Source organism: Dromaius novaehollandiae, chromosome 3 (assembly GCF_036370855.1).
Source record: "Dromaius novaehollandiae isolate bDroNov1 chromosome 3, bDroNov1.hap1, whole genome shotgun sequence".
Lineage (NCBI taxonomy): Eukaryota > Metazoa > Chordata > Aves > Casuariiformes > Dromaiidae > Dromaius > Dromaius novaehollandiae.
In genome coordinates, this window is record NC_088100.1 from 125140144 (window position 1) to 125156490 (window position 16347).

The 16347-nt window shown below is 34.5% G+C and overlaps 1 protein-coding gene across 2 annotated transcripts in view; it reads left to right on the plus strand.

The window, feature by feature from the left end:
* Nucleotides 1-16347, plus strand: part of FANCL (FA complementation group L) — a 41090-nt gene that overhangs the window by 22732 nt on the left and 2011 nt on the right. For both annotated transcript variants that reach the window (XM_026099268.2, XM_026099269.2), the window contains exons 7-11: nt 1821-1889; nt 12709-12859; nt 14908-14991; nt 15641-15686; nt 15773-15854. In XM_026099268.2, coding sequence (XP_025955053.1) covers nt 1821-1889; nt 12709-12859; nt 14908-14991; nt 15641-15686; nt 15773-15854 — 432 coding nt within the window. The remainder of the gene's footprint in view (nt 1-1820; nt 1890-12708; nt 12860-14907; nt 14992-15640; nt 15687-15772; nt 15855-16347) is intronic.

The following is a 16347-nucleotide window of genomic DNA, read 5'->3' on the forward strand; positions in this document are numbered from 1 at the left end:
AAAAATAATATAAAGTTAGTGGAATCTGTTTGCAATCACTTGTTCAAAGGCATTCTATGAAAGAGTGCATAAAATGAATTTACTTACCAAGAAAGCTAGCATATAATTGGCTAAAGCTACTGGGCTGGTCCCAAAACTCATCCTACAGAATAATTGTTCTGTCTTAGTCTGTTCTAGGCATACTTTTATATACAGAAAACAAGTTTACTTTACGCAAGCATTGAAGTATATCCTGCAAAACAATACCAGCACTAGAAAGAAAGAAACTATAACAGCTTTTGTGGATAGACATTTTTAAATTGTAACTGTCTCCTGCCCAAATGAGTTGTTTCAGTTCTCTTGCTCTGTGATTGTTATTTAACTTTTCTGCCACCAATTTGATAAAACTGTAAAGCACAAGATATTCAAGTTGCAAAAGTTGTCTTCGTAAAATGGATATCTAGCAAAAAACATAAATGAAAGCAAATAAAAAATGCAAGTTTAAAGAAGTTTCTGTGAAATACATAAATCTACTGGATTCTCAAAGAAAATCAAAGCAGTAAGAATGGATGCTCTAGGGAAGCTGTGTTTCTTTTTTGCTCTTTATGGTAGACAGCAATTGGAAACTAGTGCAGAAATACATTTTGTGTAAAATAAAGATACATATTAAAAATTAAGAATGTCTGGTAAATAATAACAGTGTCTGTGTCTGGGGCTTTACTTTGAGTGGAGAGTGGTTATGGGCAGAAGCATAGTTAAGCTTCATCTCTTTGTCCTAGCTCTTTAATTCTGTGAGGAAAGTGAGATTTTTTTCCCCTATGTCTCCCCAAATAAGATTCTCTGTGACACTTGCTTGAATGGGCAGATTATGCAATACTAATACAATTTCTGTAAAACTACTACACAGGTCACTATTAGCATTTGACAGGTTGTCTTGTACTAAAGGTTGGATTGGACTAAAAGGTGCAGCTTCTCAGAAGATAAGCTGTACAAAATTTTGGATAGTTGCTCTTATAAAGGACACAGTTCTCAACTAAACATTTTTTTCTTTGACTACTTTATTTCTCAGAAAAATACCAGTTTGTTCTACAGACTTCATATTAGGATGCTGAACTGCAGTAAATTTACTGGTGTAGCGAATAGTCTATAGTCATATTCTGAGTTACCAAACTTGTTTATACAGCTTCAGTTTTCTTAATACAGCTATTTTTCTTTTCGTCATTGGTAATTTTTAATTTGGGAGAGGGAGGAGAGTTTTTTTTTTTTTAATTCTGGGTACAGTCATCCCTTTCTAAAGGGGTGTGTGCTTAATCTGACTACTTTAAGTTTCAAAACAAAAAATGTTATCTATAATAGCAGACATTCTAGTTTAAATGAAAATTCGTGACTCAGGAAAGGGTTTTTTTTTTAACCATTCCTATCCAGTGCAGGTAACTGAGGAGTGAGAATTTTGCATGGTAGTGCTAAGCTTCTTGTAGATAGATATGGTCAAGATGCCAAGAAAGATACTTTTCCATATTTGACCTTTTTGTCTTAAAAGTCTTTTTTCAATATGTCTTTGAAAACATTGAACACATCAGAAGCTATGATTGCCCTGCCTTTAGTAAGATCTGATATACAAAAAAAGTTTATGTGAAGATTTCTTCTTTAAATGATAATTAACATTTATAACTATTTCTGCAAATGCTTTACATGTTTGTCTTTTGAAAGCCAAGTTCTCAAGATGCTTGAAGTGCTCATATTTCATTATCAAATTTGGCAGCTGAATATCAGTCTCACTTTAAATCACATTTGAAAAAAAACAAAACAGAAGAAAAACTGTATTTTTTTCCTTCCCTCAGTATCCTACAGAACCACCAGATTGTCTTGTGGATTTTCCTGTTCAGTTTGCTGTTTCTTGGATGCCACAGGTAAAATGCTGCACTATGCATCTTTTCTAATAACTGAGATATATTTGCAGTATGTACGAGATAAAACATGCAGGTGGTAATAATGTGTAATACAAATGGGTTGGACTTTATTTTTTAACTCCAGTTTTTTCCCCTAATACATTTTACTTTTATACATTCTTATGTAAATGTAATAAAATTGAACTCCGTATCCATTATGATATTGTTATATTTTCCATAGTTTGTAGTTGTATCTTGCATGCTGTATATTTTGCACTCCTACTGCCTGCTTTTCTCTTAAGCAGTTCATGCTGCTGAAATGTCATATTCTTAGGAATAATATTGGGAAAGTATATGTATGAGTAGGAAATAAGCACCCTCTGAAGTTGACATTAAAAAAAAAAAAAAGCTGTTCCCTCAGTTTGTTATCCTATATAGTCTCCATAAGGTGTTAAAAGTTAAGTTATAATCAAAAGTGCAACAAGAAGTTATTTAACAGAGTTCTGTTTTCATAGTTTAAATGATATTGTTAATATGAAGAACCAAGAGCCATTGTCTTTTTAGTCTCTCTTGCATTATTTTATGTATCTGTCTTCCTTTAGTAGAGGATGTGTACTTGATTAAATGGATTTAAATGTGCCAACTTACATGCAAGTTAATTTGAATTATCTCTAGAAAATACTTGATGTTTAATTTCATTTAATTCAAGAAAATAGATTGTATGTAAATGATGGCTTTTCATAATTCTAACCCTTGCCAGGTTTTCTACCCATCAGTAAAGCATGTCTTTACTGTGATAAATTTGTGTAAGGAACACGTTTGAAAGGCTGTGAGTTTAGGATGGCTGTAAAATTGTGACTGCAAGGCTCTAGGTTTTGTGTGCCATCTCAGATCACTTCAGTATGAGAGCTTGAGGAAATAACTACAGGAATGGATCATCGGAAATGAAAAATATATTTATTTCCATATGTAATTTTACTTGTAATTTTTGATTCTTTGATACGGTTTGGGACAATTTAGATATTGTTTTTCCCCTAGCTTGTACTGGATTCCATATACTACAGGCAGGATTTTAGATATTATTTCTAACTTTATACATAGTTTTAATATTATTATTTTATTAATTTTACAGCCTTGCAATATATGTCAGCTTGAATTAGCAGCATTTCACATATCCTTGAAAGTAGTTGCTTCTCTGAGTTTACTGTTAGTAAGTTTAAAGCCACCAGCTGGACTTATGTTTTAATAAAATGTACTTTTAACTTGTCAAGTTAAAGATAGTAGCCAATATATTTGATATTAACATTACAAACAAGTAAAAATCTCATGTTAAAAATATGCTATTCCAGTGCTTAGGATTTAAAAAACCTTTTTATAATAAGAATTATCTGTGGACTCCTTGAAAACATGAACAATAGAGGTAGCTAGGTAACTGAAGACTGTTTTGAAACCATAAGATAGTAATTCCAGCAGCAGATAGTCTACTATAATATTGAACCAAATACCAACAAACTATGCATTTTGCTGATAGAATTGCTTTAGTTGTATGGCCTTTTTTTGAAAAATGACTGTCTGTGTGGGTCACGTGAATTTGATACTTCTGAAAAAATGTGTGTTGTAGTTGTTACATGTTTTACACTATTATAAATTTCTTCTGTTTTCAAAATGCATGAAAATCACTGCAGTGAGCAATCTTCATGCTATGGTAAAATAAGGGTTAAGCATAGTAAATGCTCAAACACCACTGGTAGCAAAATTTAGCAGGTCCTCAAGTAGTTGAACATTTTGGTTCCTAAAAGGGAAAGAGAACACACTTTACATATCTGCTACTTAGAATTACATGAAGTTTTGATACTGATAAGTCTTTAATATATGTAGGTCACCTTTAATGTAAAAACTGACAAGACTTAACTAAAATCGTGCAATTGTATTATTATAATATAAAGTCCTGTGAAAGAGAATATAAATAGATTTCAGGTAATTGATTTTTTTTTCTGTGTGCTGTTGCCTATTTCAGGTTCCTTTCAGTGCTTATGGACTTTAAACTTGAGGGGTTGTTGGTTTTTTTTTTTTTTTTTTTTTTTTTTGGTATAATAATAGACATGGCTTTATGGCATCCATATTAAAAATGGGTAATTTTCCTTATGGTCCCTGTCTTCCTGCTGGGTTGATAATGTTTTGATGTATTTTTCTTTTGCTCTGATGAGAGGTCTGCTGCTGCTGCTCTGACATATTCATTTGGATGAATAATTATAACTTGCACAATGTCAAGCTGAAGATGGTAGGGTTTTGTGCGTCATGACAAGCCTAGTAGCCAGTGCAGGTGTCTCACAGCATGATCAGCAACAGCCAGTGTATTCTGGCTCAGAGGAGACATTTTAGAGTAGTAAGAAATCAGCACCAAGGGCAATGCTGCTGCTGCTACTGTTATAAGTGCCAAATAAATGCAGAGTGCTTCTCAATGACAAGTGCAAGAACGTCTACTTATTTCAGTTATATTCTTTTTCTAAATAACCAGATAAATGTGCTGTCTCCACATTTTAGCATATACTGTAAGCATAGTTCGGCAGTTTCAGTACATCTGTATTCCGGTGCCCTCACATCAGGGTATAGTTTCTATACTGCCCACTGCCCACCTGGTTTGGTACATGAAGGTCATGAGAGTGGAAATTAATGACTAATGAGGTCATGCAGCTAGCCAGCAATGAAGCAATAATATAGGATTCAGAAGGTATAGTGGTATGAATTAGACTGCAGTTATTTTGATGGGAACACAATAAAATTAATCATACTTGTGCTTTTTTTTTTTTAAGCAAAGGAGCTTCACAGACCTCAGCTTTCTATGTATCTATCAATACAAAAAGTGGAGATAGCTGACAAGAAACTTTACAAAGATTTCAGAATGTTCTCTCTCAATTTGATTTATGCTAAGGAGGAGGAAAATTGTAAAACTCAAGTTTGTGAGAAATAAACAGTAGTCCAAACATATTTGAAGAATCATAAATTATTTAGGTGATACAGGACATCCCTTTGCCAGCCAACAGCTGTTCGCTTTATTAAATTGTATTCTGTCTACCTATGACTCTAGTAAGCTAATGCTTACAGGTTAATAGATGTGGTTTTCCTGATACCTGCTAGTAGAGTTTCTTGAATATATATTGCAATGCAGTTCCATAATTATGACTTGTATTTTCTTTCAAATCTTTTAACTGTAACTTTGTGTTACACTTATATTTTAATTGGTCTGAAGATGTGAATGGGTATTTTAGGTTTCATTTACTGCTTGAAATCCCATGTGTGAACACTGTCCAAGCTCAGAATAGTGAAATAGGTATCATTTTGCAGTGGCAAGATTAATATTTCTTAGGTAAAAACCATTGCCACAGAAGGCTCCCTTCTAAGATACAGAATGAGGGTAAGACCATTCTAGAGGAGGAGTAAACTTTTGACTATAAAAGGGACATTTCCCTTAATTAAGACTTCAGTTGTCTCCTAAAATAAATATGTATGAAGGTCCATCCAAATCTGTATTTGTGGCAAATCTACAAAAGAGATTCTGTAGCTGTACCATAGCCACAGAGAGGTTGTGACATTGGAGCATTCATGTCCTTTGGAGCTGTTCAGTGGCCTAATCATAGACATCTAGTGCCATTTTAAATGCCTCAAGGTATCTTGTCTGGCTTCTAGCTCCTGCTTCAGAACAGCATGGATATCATGTTGGCTTAGGTCATACTGCTAGTGCCATGTCGCCTTGGATACCTGAAGTCATCTCAAAAGGCATTAGATGGCTTTGTTTAGGCAACCGAATCGTAACCTTCTCTTCAGAGACATAAGTTACTTCAGGGCTTTAAGAAATCACCAATTTTGAAAGGATTAATCAGAGAAATGTTTGTTCTGACCAACAGGGCTGCTCTTACCAAGTTGTCACCAGAGGAGTACAAATCAAGAAGGAAGGATTAAACAAGGGCAAGTGCAGTTTTGTAGGAAACAGCTATGCTTGAACAAAATACTGTACAATTGTAATACTGGAGCAGTTTTAAGCATAGATGAATATGCTCCTTTTTTGAAGATGACCGATTAAAATCGTAGCAGTCAAGTATATTAACTCTGGTAAGCTTTTCTGTTAAAATGGATTGACTATGTCATTCCAAGACTGACCATTGTAATCTATATAGACAAAGAATTAACAGATACATTTCTAAGATTTGTCCTTAAATATTACAAATATTCTTAGAAGCCTTTCAGCATATTTTATTTTATGCAGGAATTATCTAAGTATTTTTTAAGTCTAATTAATATAGCTTAGCTTCTACTAATGGAATTTTTGCTGAGAAGAATTGACATGAAATTCAGAAACTAAGTTTCCTTGGGGTAGAAGACCCCTTTGGGGTAGAAGAGTATATTCTTCACCACCCCATCTATATGAAATTCCTTAGAATTTCTTTTATAAATCTCAGTATTAGTAATACGCTGTGTCTTTTGACACTAAAACCATAAATGTACATGTGTATGAGACTGCTTTTTTAGAAGTTGTAGAGCTCTGATGTGGAATTCTAATCATACTGATAGCAGTAATACTGATTTTTTGCAATTACCTTCAATAGGTACAGGATATTTCTGGTAGAGTCTATTTGTAATTCAAACTAGTAAGTATTTTCCTGACAATTTGTGTAGGAGAAGCTTCTTTTATAAATTTATCCTAATAAGAGTAGGTCAGGGTTTTTTTGCATAAGTTTGGACTGTTGATATATTTCTTAGTCTTTAACATCTGTACACAATCTGAGGGAGAGCTTTCTATTTTCTAAAAATCTTTTTTTCCAAATACACCTTGACACTCTCTTCAAGCCTTCTTCCCTCAATGATCTTTTACACTGCTAAACACTGTGGTTCTTATAAATATCTTTTGGGAAGCATTTTTGGTGTGGTTTGCTAGACTTGTACAGAAATTATTGTTGTCTTGTTCTCCATTATTTGTTTTGGTAGTCTAAATTTTCACTGGTATATTTCATGTTAATTCATAACATTATTCACTATCATATCAGTTCCTTTAGATATCATTGAAATCTAGATTCTTCTTACTCTTTTTCCTTTTCATTTATATCCATTTTTATAAAAGTCTTACATGTCCTCTTATTTTCTGTTTTCTTACATGTTTGAAATTTCTTCCCAGTTTTATGACAATTGTGAATTCCTTCAACTTGCTATTTATTCCATTTTTAAGACTGCTTAAAGGGCAAGCAGGTAACAGCACCTATAGTTTAGGGTACTTGACCTTTTCCTTTAGGAGGATCTGCAGTAATTTCAATTTTTCCAAATTTCAAAGGATAAGCAAATTTTGTATTGGGCAAAATTTTGAAGGAAAATTTTAACAAAACTGTTTTTCTCAGAATAAAGATAAAATCATATTATTTTATTTAAAAATAAAATAAACTGTAATAAAATACACTGCATTTACGTTAATTAAATATTTGTTCTACCATTTGATTAATGTTTAGTCCATCCAGCATTTGGAGGGAGCGTTTGAAATTTGGCAGGAATATTACCGTGTGTGTATTATCACTTATTAAAAATTACTGAAGATTTTCATGGTTTTCATGGCAGTCCCAGACTCATCAAGACTTTTTCTTTATTCTTTCCAGCCTCTATTGCTCTAGAAATATGAACCAGGAGCAGAGTGACTTTCTTTCAGTTGCTTATTCTTTTAATTGAAGGGAATAGTGTAATCTGAATTTAAGTGACTGATGAATCGAGTATTACAGAACAATGGGGGTAAACTTGGGAAAGTGTTTGATATTGGAATACAGTAAAAGGAAACAGAAGGAATTGGCATGAGGAGTTACCAGTGATGAGATGGAGATGAGAGTGCAGAGGATAGAAATGGGAACAAAAATGCTGCAAGGTTACACGTGAGGCTCTTCACTGGCAGAAAAGGAGATATAGGATGAGGCCAGTCTGGAGAGAGGCAGAAAGTAAGAGGTTTCGGGGTAAAGAAGGGCAGCAAGAGCTGCCACAAATAGAGTATGCTTGTCTCAAGAGCTTGATTTGTCCAGAATATCTGATTTTCACTGACCAAAATTTGTGCTTCATCTCCTCCAGCTGTTGACGTTAAAAGAGGAAAAGTATGATCTGATAGCACAAAAAAAAGCAGTTTGATCAAAGTTTTCTGAAGCCACTGATGAATCATGTGAAAGTTGATATGTTTACATTCCTGGGTTTTTTTGGTAGAATAACCATTTTAACCCAGTCTCCACAAACACCTGTTTTCAGAAGTTGAGATCACAGATTCACGACCCTCCAAATTAACATCGAATTGGTATTCAGACTATATCGTTATATCTTGTATCAGTATATACCAGATTTTTGCCTTGTAGAGCCTAGGGTAAGCTGGCAGTTTGACGCTGAATAAATGCTTTACAGACAGAGAAAACTGTCAGTGCTGAGAGTCACTTACACTGCATTCTCACAAGTGATCACTAATTGTATTCCTCATTTTCTATGCTCCCAACTTAAAATCTGAAAAACCTGAAGAAGTCTTGAGCATTTACAGCTGTGACTATGGTCACTGGATGTGATGCTCTAAAAAATACGCTGTCCTCTTAAAAGCCGGATGAAGCACCTCAAGCTGAGGATTCCAAACTAACATTTTTTCACAGTCTATCGTTTTTTTCCATTTGAAAACTTAGAATGATGCCATCTAATCTGAAAGTGCATTTTTATGATAAACTCATTCATGTTTTTGGGCGGCTGTGGTGATCATTTAAGAGAGCGGAAAGGGAATTTGGTCATTAGGTAATGCAGTACCTCTGTCAGAAACTTATCAAGCTCCCCTTTGAAAGCCGTGAAGTGTCCTGGGACTGGAAGGCCTTTCCAGAACCTCAATGCTGGGGTGGTGAGGAACCTGCTCCGGTGATGCCCTCCTATGAGTTCACACCTGTCATGTTCTCCTACCGTCCCTAGCTCTAGGCGCTTGGTACCCTACTGCTGTATACCTCTGGATAATAATCACATCCCCTCTTACACTGCTTTCCCCATCTAAATGAATACAACTGCTTTGTTCTTTTCTAATCATTGGCTCTCCATTCCTCATCTTAGAAATATTTTGTCTCAACTGCAGTTTGTTTTCTTGAGGAGGCCTGCTTGGAATTACATGCAGTGTTCCAGCTTGGACCACACTTAGTGCCTTGTACACTGGCTTTATAACCCATGTCACCCTGGGGACTGGGGGGGACAGAGTTGCAGAGGGATCACTTTCCAGCCAATGCAATAAATGTCAGTGACCCCATGCAAAAAATAGCATGTGATTATAGCCAGGAAAGAGGTGAAATCCTTTTGCACAAAAGAGCTACAGTAAGATTTTGTGGCCATTTTTAATGCTAGTATTTCCTAGCTTATGCTAGCTACTAATTACTACTGGTATGGACAGCTGATCTTGTCAGTATCCTTAATAGTTAGAAATAACAAGTAAGATACATATTATAGATAAAAGAAAATCTTCATTTTGTTTTAAGTTGTTATGAAAGATTGAATGCCACAGTATTCTTTATGTTCCTGTAATGTATACTTTGCCTGATGGGCATAGAAAGCTAATAATTACAGAGGATGGAGTAACCAGTTTATTTTTGCTGATGGTTTCTAGAGTCAGGTAGGCAGTCAGTAATGATATACTGGATTATGAATGTCTTATTTTTCAAAGAATATTTGACATATTTCATACTAATCCTACTGCAATTGTACAAAGGTTACCAAGAAGAAGATAGTTTGTATTCTTCGACATTATTAACAAGTATCTTGGTGTAGTGCAGACAAAAAGAGCATTGATAGCAGTCTTTAAAAGAACGGTGTTGGGGAATGACCAAAAATTAGCTGGTTAATCAAATAAAAAGGAATGCTATTGTTATTATGGTTTGCATGACAAGCATGTGATATATTTAAATAGCTATAGATGCGTTTATGTATATAGAGGGAGACAGCTGGCAACATCAATGAAGCATGCAAATAAGATCAAATGAACAGTGCATTAAAAAAAAAGATTTAACTACCTTTTTAAGGAACATCATTGAAAAATTACAATTAGTATTAAAATTAATTGGATTTTAAAACTTATCTGTGGGTTATAATCCCTTGATGTGTCTTTTTTCTAGTGAAGCCCTTTGAATTCCCGAAAGATAAAGATAAAAATGATTATTAGAGGATTTATCTGTATGTGATATAGAAAAATGTAAAAAATCAAAATGGAAAGCAACTGTTGCAAGTACCAGAAAATTATGCTATTAATTTAAGTGTCATCAGAGCACAAAAGATCACATTTCAGGACTGTGTGAAAATTATTAAAATACTGGAAATAATAGTACTTAAGATGAAGATATTATACTCTAAGATGTGGTTAAGTGACTGACACTATTATATCACTTCAGGTATTATAAAAGTAACAAAATGCTTTTAAAGATAATAAGCGTTACATTTTGAAATTGGCAGTATTCACACTTTTCTGCTTAAGTGCTTTCCTACTTTAATATAATTTAATAACAGCAGGAAAAATGTAACATTTTATTTCTCAGCTACACCACTTCTTTCTAAAATATGTATGTATAAAATATAAAAACATATCACATATAAAGTCATATTTCTTCATCTGAGAGTATTTATATAATTTGTTTCTCCTTTTGTCCATGTGAGAAAGGAAGAAAATAATTGCAAATGATTAAAGGAAACCATTTCAGATATATTTGTGTGTACATATACAAAAATACCTCTTTAAGAACTGATCATTTAATTTGCTTTTTAATTCTGACCCCAAGAACTTGTTCCCTGCCCAAAAGATAAATGAAATGTGGCCCTTGTTACACCCTTTTAGTTTTGTTTTGAAATGTACTTTATGATCTCTTTATTTGATCCCTTGTTGCTCCTGCTTTTTACTCATGCATTCTTAGTTATGTTATAAATTGTACTCCCAAATGTTTTCTCTTTTTCTAGCTTTGAAACTCCAAACCACTTTTTTTTTTGTCTTCAAACCACTTTTTTTCCCCTACTTAACCCTTCCTTCACTGTCTTCTTTTTTTCTGATTTCTTGACACCTTCACTTTTTTCTGTCTTAGCTTCATCTGTCCACATGAAGCCACATTCTGACTGCTCCTTATTCTCCCCCTGGTCTATTCATGACAGTTCCAAATTCTTCCACTGTTTTTATCAGATTCAAGCTTCCTTCAACTCAAAACCATTATTGCTCCAAACAAAACTCATCTCTTTCCTCCTCTTGCATTCTTCACCTCCTTTCACCTCTTTCTGGTTCCCTAAATTCATAGTCGTATATTGTATACCCTCTGGGCATCTGCATCTGGAAAGTTGTTAACTTGGCTGCTGGGTGTTTTCTCTACTTAGTCTTTTCCTTTAGAAATAGTTACTACTTTTTTTGCTCAGTGATGCTTTTTAAAACATCTCTTTTGAATTACTGTTCTGTATATTGTCCTGTTAATCATAGATTCTCTGATTCTATCCAATCCAGTCTCAAATACTGCAATCCCTTGGGTGTAATCCTCTGATTGTTGCATGGTTTCTCCTTCTATCTCTTGCCATATTTAGATGGTTTGAAATTTAATGCTAAGCATCTGTTTCTATAATGCTTAATTTTGAGACGATGATGTTGTTAGGTTATATTTCTTAGCTTATTTATTTTTTAAAAATTACTTTAATTATGTAGGCATTTCTGGGTGTGTCTATTTGGTACCACTGCGTTGCTGCTCGGCTGAAGCAAAGACAAAATGTCATAATTTTTGATAGTTATCTAGTACTTTTCTCTTTAATGTGTTATTAAAATGATCAGTGCAAAAAGAGATTTTCCATATGCACAGTTGCTTTTATAATATTGCCTTGGTTCAAAGCTATCAGACCATATTGTTTCAAATTAAAAAAATTAGTAAGTGCTTTATATATGTTTAAGCTAGAAATACTTGGAATGTAGCAACATACTATTTTAATGACAGTGAGAAGAGTTAAGGGGATTTCCTTTTCTTTAATACCATTAAGGCATTGCTGGAATAGCAGTATTGTTTGTAAATGTATTTGCATTTACAGGAATGAAGTCCAGATTGTCCTCTGTGTTAAATGGTGCAAAATCAACTTCTTGGCTGGAAGAAGTCATATCAGCTGCATGCTTTTTAGCCTTTCCTCCTCGTTCTAGATTTATTTTATCCCAGGGTTTCTGCTTTTGCTGTCCTAGGGTCAGGCATGAGGGAAAACACAGTCCTGAAAGCATAGTTTTCATATATGAAAACATCTTAAAAATAAATTACTTGTGATAGGACCTATTCTGTGACTGGAACAATCAACTCTTATTTGTACTGTTAGTTTTTGCCAAGGTGATGAGCTGAGGTGATGGGCTGTCAAGCCCATCTTGAAGTAGGAATCACTGTAATAAGAATCACTCATCAAGAGGACAAACTCAGAAGTTAAATAGCAGATAATGGTGATTTTTACTTACATTTTACAGTAGTTTGTTACAAGTTATAATGAAAACGAATAGTTTTTATCAGTTTTCAGAATAGTTTTCTGAAAAAGAATATATAATACTATCAAATCCAGGTTTGGTGTGCTTATATATGTTAGAAATCTGATCAGAGTATTTGTACTTAGAAATCAGCTATACTTAATTTCTGTTGTTTGAATTAAAAACACTGAACGTTATGTAAAGATCAACATTTTTCGCTATGATAATATATATCACAATTGTATATGTGCTAGGTTTTAACACTTCTAAAATTACCTACATTTTGGTTTTTGATTATTCTGTACTGCTGTAGGTAGAGATCTATGTAAAATTTGTTTAAATTTCTTCTTTTCTTAGAACTCCCTAATAGACATTCATAGCCAGTTCTTGGCAGCATTAGAATCACTGAAAGAGTTCTGGGATGCTATGGATGAAATAGATGGGAACACATGGGTCCTTGAGCCCGAAAATCCCACACGGAGTGCCACAACAAGAAGAATTGCAATAGGTATGAAAAGATTAGAAGGAATACAAGGGATTTTAGAAGTAAAAGACACAGTGCTCTTTTGCTTTGCTTATTTGAGAAGATTGTGCCTATTTGAATTAGGGAAATTAAAGGCTGCACTTGAAAATGATAAAAAGCCAAACTCTTTACTGTGTATAAAAATAACCTTCCACAGAATACTGAACTTGTTTAGGAAATTAGGTACAACTTTACAGTGTTAAATATAAAATGAAAGTTCCTGTAGAAGAATCTTGTGTATTCGTAAATTATGAACATATAAGTGTTAAAGTTGAGGACTTCTATAACTCTAGAAAATCTGAATTTTAAAAATAAAGCTATAAAAAAACCCATCTCATTCTCTCACCAGTTACAGATTTTTCAAAAGAATAACATTTCAGATTAATCTATCCTGAAAGAGCAAAAGGAGAATTAGAGTACAGTCAGGAGGGAGAAAGGCAGTTAAAGGAGGCATGTGGAAAGGACAAAGAAATGAGAGAAGGAAAGAGAGGGAATTAGAGGCATACAGTGTTACCCATCTGAAAAAGTACCTTAATTCACATGGTGATGTGTGGCATTTTAAGGTCTTAAAACAGAGAGTAAGGAGTCTTGTACTTGCAAGGGAAAAACTTGCCACTGTCAGAGGTCAAAAATACAGGGGGAAATGTTATCTTTGAAAGAAGATTTCTGATTTTCAGCTTAAGCCCAAAATGTCAAAAGTTTATTGTAGAAATCTGAGAACATGCACTGGACAAAAGTAGACCTCAGTTGTCCCTGAAACCGGCAGAAAGACTGATTGCCTGCGGAGTGAGGAAGGAGCGGAGCTAGGGTTGCTCTGGGACTGCTCCTTCATTGGCAGTGGTGCGAGTGACAGGAGGGGCAGGGAGGGAGAGAAGTTGAGCAGTGGGCTAGAACGTCGTGGGGCCAGCAAAACTCTTTTTGCACGGTCAGCGCAGCTCTGTCTTGGTTCTGCTGTACTTTGAAAAAAGACTGATGAAAAAGAAAGAGAAGCCTCAAAAGGTTCCTCACATCACATCACAGGAGGATGATGGAAAGCTCTGAGCCCTTTTGCATGGGTCACAGATAATCTTCAGTTAGGACTAAACTTTCTGATTTCATTCGATCTCCTTGTAATAGTCAAAATGCAGGCAGGATTCACTTCCAGGCCACTTGGTCCTTCCACTCTAAGCACTAGGATGTGGATTTTTCTGGCTAGGAGAGAGATTGGTCCTAAGAAACAGGCAACCCAAAAAGTAGTTCAGATCCCAGAACCAGGTCATCTCTTGTGAAAAAGAATATGCACATGCGAGAGGGATGTGCCCTTGAAAGACACTTTGAACACTAAAGGATATTACTTTTCCTTTAAAGAGAGCAAGCTTTACATACCTGTTAATTTCCCAAACTGATGGGTTTTACATCTTTTCATTTAGAAGGGTATTTGCTGTGAGTTTTTAAACCTTTCAGAACACTTTTTGAGCTGTTTACCCCTTTTTGAATACCAAATCCTATGAGGATGATTTGATGATGTGCTATCCTTTAAAAGAAAAATATATGCTTATAGCTTACTGTTTAAAAAAAATACCATTGCTTGCTCAGTCCAGGAGTATGCTGTAGAGGGGACTTACTTAGTTGATTTTACTGCTTAATATTGTCTTTTTCCTATTTTTGACCATAAGAGATAATGAGGAATTAATAACATCTGTAGTATTTTAAAATTTCACTAGGATTTCAAATTGATTGTGTCATGTAGCTTGAGTTTGATTATTCAGAAGTGGAAGTCTTAAGGTTAAGACTAGTCTCTCAGAAACGTAAGACTGGCAAATATTTTAATCACTTGCTATTTTTCATGACAGTCTGTTGAAATTGAAATACTTAGTATATACTGATATTTTGTACAATTAATTCAGATACCTGTCAACTTTTTCATTACTTGTAGTAATGAAACACAACCTGAATTAAGTATTTTAAAACTGTTAAAAAAGTTAATGTTTCAATTTTCAAATAGATCTTGAACATCTGTGACTGCAAATCATTTACTTGTTTTTTCATTGTAGGCAGCAATGTTTCAGTAAACATAGAGGTAGATCCTAGGCATCCAAACATGCTTCCGGAGTGTTATTTTCTTGGAGCAGATCATGGTAAGGCAGCAGACATATACCATTTGTTTCTCTTTCATAATCTGATCTCTGGTAAGCAGATACTAGTCTAAGCTGTATCAGTCTCCGGGGATAAGCTTTACTTAAAGAGCCAGAAATTATTAGGCTGAACCTGTGTGTAAGAGAGTTTCACTGAGTAGATGTCAATTTTTTTTTTCTTTTCCCCCACAAGTTAAATTCAAGGCATGCTCTTTTGCTGTGTTGAGAGTCACATTTCTTCCCAGTGCTTTCCCAGCACAATTTAGGGGGAACCATGTGTCCTACAGATGTTCACACAGGTGCTTACCCAATCATTTTTTTAATGTAATTTTGTTTAAAAAACCGCACCTCACATACCCTAATAATGTTTGGAAGTATTTCTGAAGTATTTCACTTTGTTTCACACAGCTTTTTACCAACTCCTTAAGGGAAATGAGATCATATCTTCAATAGTATGATTTTTTAAATGTTTTTAAATGAGTAATGAATTTCCAAAACTAATCACTAAGCACAGTCATCGACTTAGGTTCCTTAAATAGTTACAAAAATCTTCCTCTTTGGTGCTGAAATGTAAGAGGTGGAACTGGGAGGAGAAGGGCTGGAGAAGGGAGACTCTAAAGATATTTTAACTATTCATGTACATTGTTTGCAGTGGTTAATCCTTTGAGAATTAAGCTGAACAACAACATGCACTTGTGGTAAGCATCCTTAATAATAGATGTTTGAAATTAAAACTGTATTTGCTGTCCTCGTGTTGAATTTTTCCTCTCCCCATCACTTGCAGGGATCCAGAAATCAGCCTATTACAAAACTTGAAAGACGTCTTAGAAATTGACTTTCCATCTCGTGCTGTGTTAGAAAAAAGTGTAAGTTGCTTTTTGTTAATGATCAGTTGTTATTTCTGAATAAGTAAAATTTAAATGGTCACTTTATAACTGCCAGCAAAAATAAGAGACTTAGAAGAGAGGTAATTGGATTAATATATTGTCATTAAGGACTTCTGAACTTCAAGCAACAATTGTCAGAGCTTGTTAACCTTTGATTAGAGGTGCACACTTTCCTGTGGCCTTCATAGTGAAGCCTGTTATTAATCGCCTTATTGCTATTAAAAGGGGAAGAGGAAGTTCCAGAGTAGCTAATGAGATGTGGAAAATCCAAACATTCTGTTATGGATGTTGATGACTTAAAGTTCTAATTAGGTAGAGCTGCTTAGAGGGGACGAGAGGCCATCCAAATACTGCTGCATTTCAAGCAAACTTGGAATTAATTTTTGACAATGCTGTAGCACTGGATGACTAACTTGGTTTTCACTTGTGAAATTCTTAAATCAGTATCAGACTGTGAGGTCTTGTGTCTAAT